Source organism: Chamaea fasciata, unplaced genomic scaffold (genome assembly GCF_029207755.1).
Source record: "Chamaea fasciata isolate MVZ Bird 193981 ecotype frontalis unplaced genomic scaffold, bChaFas1.0.hap1 SCAF_10, whole genome shotgun sequence".
Taxonomy (NCBI): domain Eukaryota; kingdom Metazoa; phylum Chordata; class Aves; order Passeriformes; family Sylviidae; genus Chamaea; species Chamaea fasciata.
The window spans coordinates 32,701,405-32,708,895 of record NW_027094095.1 but is presented as its reverse complement, the minus strand read 5'-3'; the positions used below and the strand labels follow the sequence as shown (position 1 = coordinate 32,708,895).

At 46.5% G+C, this 7,491-nt stretch overlaps 1 protein-coding gene across 3 annotated transcripts in view; it reads left to right on the top strand.

Annotated features, from left to right (window-relative positions):
* Positions 1–231: 231 nt before the first annotated feature.
* Positions 232–7,491, top strand: part of SLC44A5 (solute carrier family 44 member 5) — a 64,110-nt gene continuing 56,850 nt past the window's right edge. The window contains exon 1 of one of the 3 annotated variants that reach the window (XM_066193048.1): positions 232–292. In XM_066193048.1, coding sequence (XP_066049145.1) covers positions 274–292 — 19 coding nt within the window. In that variant the 5' untranslated portion in view covers positions 232–273. Of the gene's footprint in view, positions 293–534; positions 718–981; positions 1,029–7,491 lie in introns of those variants that run through there. The other 2 variants (XM_066193047.1, XM_066193046.1) reach the window with 2 other exon arrangements.

Here is a 7,491-nt window from a genome sequence, read left to right as displayed (position 1 = left end):
AGGCTTTGCCCTCCTCCAGCCCCGGGAGCCCGTGCCGGCTGCTGGGCACGAGGCTGCTGCCCGAGGGCGGCCCGGCCGGCCCGGCGCTCAGCACGGGCGGCACGGACAGCTCCGCCAAGGGAGGCGCTTCCCGGCGGGGCCCGGCCGGGCGCCGAGCCGCTTCGGGGCCGGCCGGCCGCTTTCCCCCACCGGCCGCACCTCCGGGCTCTGCGCAGGGCAGGGGCGCAGACGGGCAGCGAACCCGGCTACGACAGCGGCGGTTGCTGCGGGAGGATGGAAACCGCCCTGCCAGGTACGGCCCCGCCGAGTCCGGCCCCGCTCTCGCCGGATGCCGAAGTTGCCGCCGGGCCCGAGCGAAGTTGGCGACGCGCGACCCGTCCCGGCTCCCCTCGCCGGCCCTCGGCGCGGCCGCTCCGCCCGCACCCCCCCCCCGCGACCCGGGCACCGGCACCGCCCCCGCGGGTCGGCGCAGGCGTCGCCGCGGAGCCGGCGGGACGGGAGGGTGGGCGTGGGGTGCGGGCGGTGCTGCGGGCGGCCGCGGCAGAGCGGAGCGGGAGGCTGCCCGGCCGCCGCCGCCTCTCATGCCTTCACGGCAACAAAGAACGCGCTGAGCGGCGGGCGGAGGCGCCGGGCCCCTGGCTGTGCCCCGGCAGTGCCGGCGCGGAGGGCACCGGGAGACGATGGCGAGGAAGGGCGAAGCCTCCGCACATCTCTACGGTGAGCGCGGGGCACGGCGGGGCGAGCGCCGGTGCTGGGGCGGGGGCGGCTGGCGCCTGTGCTGCCCTCCGGCCTGTTTACGGCGCGGATCCGCCCGGCGGGCAGCGACGGCCGGAGGCAGACGGAGTTTATTTCCCTTGGCGAATGTGGGGGCGCGGTGATCGTAGGGTCCTCCGTGTCGGAGGTAGACCCCGGGACGCCGGAGTACCTGGCCCGGCCTGGAGCAAGCAGGACGATCGGTCCAGGGAAAGAGCCGGTGGGCGCAGAGATGGGGGCGGGCAGACCTGGAGCTTCCGCCGCCGCGGGAGCAGGTGCGTTGTGGCCGCTTTGTCCGCGTTCCGGGGCAGAGAGGGGCCGGGCGGCAGGTGCGCAGGCCGGGCCGGGCCGGGCCGGGCCGGGCCGGGCCGGGCCGACTGTGGGATGCCTGAAGCGTTGTGCGGGGCCGTGGGGCGCCCGGAGCCGTGTGCGGGGGCGGAGCCCGGTGAGCGGCGCTACCTGTGGGCTGCCGGTGCTCGGGGCGCGTGCAGCCGGAGCTTCCCGCTGCTCCTGCTAACCGGCGCCGCGGGAAGGTCACCGGGGGCAGAACTTCATCTGGGTGTTTGGGCTCTGCTTTAATTGCTCCATGGCAGGCCGTGTATTTGCGATGCGGGACACGGGGTTTGCAAAGCCGCTTAGCCTGTTTGAAGGTGTCGCTACAAAGCCGATTTCCTCTTCCAGTGTGCGCGAGATTTCCATGGCAAAAACAAACGTGCAGAATGAGCAAACCCCCTTAGGACAGGTCTGCTGCTCCAGGAGCCCTAAAGGCCTCCAGCCATGAGCCGAGTTAGGCAAAAGGGTAAACGCGGCTTGGTAAAGCGGCCTTTGCCTCCGTACAACAGACATGCTGTGAGACATGTTTACACCTTTGAAAAATCTGTTTTTTAATTCACTGGCGTGGTCTGAACCTTGATCTGACTAAAGGAAAATCCATGGCTTGGCTTCCTTTGAAAGAGGGAAATACAAAAAGAAAAAAACAAGCCTTTAGGGAAGGAAGACAAGCCACAAAGCAAAGGTGAAATAAAAATTGGTGAGTCTGGAATCATTTAACTTCTGAGGGAATCTTTTTCCACTCCTGTGGAATTCAAATGGTTTCGCAGGTTACTGCAGAGAGAGTGTAGGCCTAGGATCATAGATACTCAGCGCTGATGGCAGAAAGAGTGGAAGTATTACTCTGAAAGAAGAGCAGGAACACAGTATTCAGGAGGGGAAAAACAGCTTTCAAATAGAGTTCAGTAAGTGCTGTGTAGGCTTCCTCGTTTGTCGTTTGTAAGCAAGAACACTCTAGTAAAGTCTTGATGAGCAATACTAAGTGTTTTACTGTCATAATACAGTTATCTTTTAAACTTCGTTTTGAAAGCATATTACATGGGTAAGAAAGGGTGAGTCTTTTTATTCACCTTTAGGGATGCAGACAGTATTCTGAAGAATCATAGAATTTTTGCTATTTGAGCTGTTTTGTCAGTGTGTTTACTTCCTTTTAGTTCATTTACATGTATGGATATTAGTAGTGATAATGTTTGTTGTGTTACTATATTTGCAGAAATCTTGAGCAATTACTCTACTATTGTGTTGGGCAGCAAGGTTCTTTGCCGTGTTAGATCCCATAACGTTAAGGACTTAAAAACAGAAAGTGCAGCATTTTCAAATTGAGCTTACGGAATATGATTTTCTTTTTAAATTAGGTTGCTGTAATAGTTATTCTGTTGACTTTGTTGTCTTTGCCAGCAACTGGTTATTTATTAGCCTGCAGGTATATTTTTCAGAGGAATAAATGTCCTGAACTTCTTTCCTTGGAATCTCAAGAATTCCTTACAGCATTAATAAACGACAAAGACAAATTCGTCTCAAAGATTTTTAATTTGTGTCATCAGTCCGATTCTTTCGAAGAAATTAATCAGATGCATTTTTTAAGGGAAGCAGTACTTTTCTTTCATGTGATTGCAGTCTTTACTGCTGTCATGTGACTGTTGAAATTATTTTTTACTTCATTGTAGAATCAGTGGTTGTCCCGTAAACAATTTCCTGTAGCAGTGAACTGCAGTTCAGTTTTACCTTACAAACGAACACTGAAGGCCAAAGGGATGATGACATCTTTAACTTTTATCACTATTTTAAGAAACATTGAGAAGGCCCAATTTATTATTTCCAATTCAAATTCATCTAGCTTTTTAATATTTGGTGTTTAAATCTTCTCTAGGAAGAACTACTTACCTATGATTTTTTTGCCAGTAATGGATGCAACCAAAACTTGATTTTATAATAGTGATTTCGTAGTTGCTGCTGTGAAGTGATCATGTTAGTTTTCTCTTAAGAAGAATTCGATTTGTTCTTGTTCCCAAGCTGGGGAAGTTCTGTTTCACTTGGGAGAGCGGTTGAGGAACTGTGACACTTGGTATCAAGATGTCATTCTTGTCACTTGGCCTGTATTTACAGTTCCTGATTTCCCCCAGTTATGCGCATGTACCACGCAAAAAGGGTATCCTCAAACTGAGGAAAATGGGCCGTTTAGCCACAGCAGTGTCATACAATGTGGGAGCTATTGGCTGTGACACTACTGCAGATAAAGCTTCCCTAATTCCTGCTGGTAAATCCTTGTGCATGTGATATGTAACTCATTTTGCCTTCTGAGGTTTGAATTTCGTACCAGTGGGGTAGGTTCATATCAAAAACGAAACTCAATTTAACACTTTATTAATATTTTAATATACTCAGAAGTGTTGGAAGTAGTGAAATGCAGATTTGGATGGCTTAAACCTTTCTTCTCTGACATAAATTTCGTCCACTTCATCTAGGCTTTGCAGTGCATGTTTCAGGTGGGATAAATCATTTACTCTTTGAGCACATCTGCTGAACCTACAGATACAGTTACAGAACTTCAGACATACCTGATTTTGCCAGCATTCTAGTTTTACATAAAACAATTTGCTGTGGAACACATTTGGGAGGCTGGGCAGAATAACAGAGAAAGAATTTTAAACACTTTGTAATATGTTTCCTGTTGTTTTTTACTGCAGACAGGTCTTTCTGAGTGAAAACTTTCTTTCTCAGCATGCTGCTTCATTTTTTGTCTGGTTCTGTGGTAATGTGCTCCACAACCTTTGTCCCAAGAGTCACAGTCAGTGGTTCAGTATCCAAGTGGGAACCAGTAATGAGTGGGTGTTCGTACTGAAACCGGTGCTATTTAGTATGTACATCGACAAACTGAATGAGGTCAAGTGCACTCTCAGCACAGCTGCAGATGACACCAAGGTGAGTGCTTCAGTTGATGCACTGAAAGGAAAGGATGCTATTCAGGGGGCCATGACAGGCTTGAGGATCTGCAAGCTGCTTGAGGTCAAGCAAGGCCAAGTGCAAGGTCTTACACGTGGGTCGGGTGATCCCCATTATCAGCACAAGCTGGGGGATGAATGGTTTGGGAGCAATGCTACAGAAGAAGGACTTATGGTACTGGTGGATGAAGAATTGACTGTGGCCTGGCAATGTGCACCCGCAGCCCAAAAAGCCAGTTGTGTCCTGGGCTGCATGAAAAGAAGTGGGACACCGGGTTGAGGGAGATAATTCTGCCCCTCCTCTACTCCACTCTGGTGAGACTCCACCTGAAGGTACTGCATGTGTCTCCAGCATTCCCAACACAAGCAAGACAGGGATCTTGGAGCGGGTCCATAGGAGGGCCACAAAGATGGTTAGCAGCTGAAGCACCTCTGCACCTCTCCTATGAAGAAAGGCCAAAAGAATTGAGATTGTTTAGCTTTTTGATATGTATAAAGGCTGTTTTTAAGAAAGAGGGAGAATTAATTATATTTTTAAAGGCCTCTTTTTTTGTTGTTGTTTGTTTTTGTTTTGTTTTCTTTTTTTTTTTTTTCCCCTGTTTTGTTTCCCCCAAGGTTTCTATTGACAGGAAAAGGGTCAGTGGTTTTTAACTGAAAGAGAATTTTGGTTGGACATAAGGAAGAAATTTTTTGTCACAAAGGTGATTAGGTGCTGAGGCAGGTTGCCCAGAGAAGCTGCGGCTGCGCCATCCCTGGAAGTGTCTAAGGCCAGGTTGAACAGGACTCTGAGTAACCTGGTCTAGTGGAAGGTGTACATGCCCATGGCTTAGGGTTCGAGTGAGATGAGCTTTAAGGTCCGTTCCAACCCAAACCATTTTGTGGTTCTATGAAAATATGAAAAGTACTGCATACCAGAGATGGTTTGGTCAGTAAGTGAATAGGCAATAAAACTGGTAGGATTTAGGTAATACAAGTTTTCCTCACCTAGTGGTCTAGCACTTCTTTGTATTTCTTGAGCCAAATTAATTGCTGCATTTTCCATTCCAATTAAGATTCTAGAGTATCTGAAAGCATCTAGGGTAACATTTGTTACCCTTTAGCACTTGACTGTTGTACATCTTTCAGCTTACTGACTTACTTAAGCTGAGCCATTCTTGGTAGTAAGGTATTGGCTCAGCCATGAACAAGGATGATACAATCAGAACATCTATAAGTAAGGAGATTAATGCAACTGTTATACATAGTTATACACTATTGAGTGAGTTATGTATAACTCTCACTGAATATTATCTAGAAAGAGTTTAATAAGCAAGGCTTATTGTTGACTAATTAAACTTGGTTATATCTTTTAACAAGCAGGATACTGATACATGGTTGAGGGGAAATTGTCATTACTACCATCCCAAGCACGTATAGTATATTATCATCCAGTCTTGCATCTCTGCTTGTCAAAGTCTCTCATGTTCTTCTAGGCCTGTATTTCTCTGCACTGTGTTCTTATATTAAAGCCATAAGTATCTCATTCTGCCCAGGCTAACTAGTTGTTACTGTTGCATAATAAGCAAAAATAAAATAAATTTGCCATAATCACCTGGTCAGAAGGAAAGATGCTGTTACAGTTAAACACACAGGAATGTGGAGGTGATTTAGTAAATTCAGTAACTGATCTTCACTTGGGTATGAGAAAATCCGTTTGCTCTGCATTCACTCCTGAAGTGTAAAGGCACATCACGCTCACAGTTGCTTAACTGTGTTTGTTTGTGTTTCCTCTTGCTGGTATCTGGCTCAGAGGCAGTCAGATTTACAAAATCTGCTAATGTGATTCCTTAGCATCTGGGTATTATGTCAGGGAGTTAGTGTGTCATTACTATCTAATAATCTGATAAAATAATACAGGAGCATCCAGCAGGATACTTTAACTTAGGACTATTCCATTAAAGCAAATAAATGTTAAGAGCTTTCCTCTTGCCTTGTTCCTAACCTCTGTGATGTCGGGAACAAGGTGTGTTTTATGGAGTAATACTCTGATTTGTTTAATACAGGGAAGATAAATACCCTAATTTGTTAACAACCTTACTTCGTTACAGTGAAAGCTATGGAAATTGTGATGTCTGCACTGTACAACATAAGTGAACCTGGACATTTAGATTTCCATATGTGGAACTTGTACTGATTCATTTGGGACTTTGAAGAAGGTGTTTCAGTCAGAGGTTGAGGAAACAGCGAAGAAGTACCCAAGAAATCCTGGAAGAAGTCTAACAGAATAACCTTTCAAAGTTCTTTCCAACTTTATTTTCTGTTGGCACTTACTTGGGAGGTGGTGGATACACAGGACTCAAAGTCCATGAAGATGGTGTGGGAAAATGGTAACAAGTCTAATAAGTAACTATGGGAAAAATAAGTTTATAATAAAACTGTGTTTTATTTTTGCTAGGATGACAGGAAATAAATGCCTGTGAGCTGTTAGAATTAAGTGGATGTCTTTGGTATCTAAGTATTCTTAGGCAACAGATCCCAACAGCAACTGAGTATAATTTTGGACAGAAGACCTGTGCAACTTAAACTTAATGTGTATGTTTCTGCTGTTTTGGTTTTTTTTTTTTCTTCATATCGTTCAGTCTGAATTTGTTTTTATGGTACTGGAATACCAGTCTCTGGAATAAATAGCTTTATACCTGCCATTCCGACTAATAGAGCTCCAATCCATATGAAAAATCAAGAGATTTTTCCAATCACATTAATTTGCTGTGGCACTTCGCAGCAGCTGGAATGCTATAAGCACCCAGAAATAAAAGTAGCCAGTAGGGAATCTCTCTTGCTTATGGGATAATCCCACAGAGTCTACTGCTGCTATAGTAATTCAGTGCTGTCCACATGCCCAAAAAGTTATGGGCAACTTTTTGTGGGCAGAGATGGGATACATCTGACTGTTCCTTCTAACTAAGGGATATGTGCATTTTTCCAGCCTCACTCCACATAGATGAAATCATCCTTTCCCTCCTGGATTGTGCTGAAGAGAGCTGCAGCAAGTGACTGTACTCCTTGAAGGTACTCTGTTGAGCAGTCACTTTGAAATCAAAGGTCTTCTGTTTTACTAAAACTTGGGCAGTGCCTTTGATTGACCTCTGACATCTGCCAAGAAAAGGAAGTTTTGCCTAAGGCAATCCTCTACCTCAGAAGGACCACTGATTAAGGTTCCCAAAGGATGTTTGGTGGGCTACTTCTCCAGCAGGAAGTCCCATGCTTGTACCTACTTTTAACCAGTAGATATCTGTTAAAATATACGATTTAGTATGTACTTCCAATGTGATAAGGGTGGGACCCCGTTTGTACTTTTAGGAGTATGTTTCACCAGAAAGAAGAGCTCTAACATGAGTGGGCTGTGATACCACATAATTATCTCTTCTGCACAGCTGATTCTATATAGAAGAATGTGAGTATCTCTTTGCATGCAGATCATCTAGAT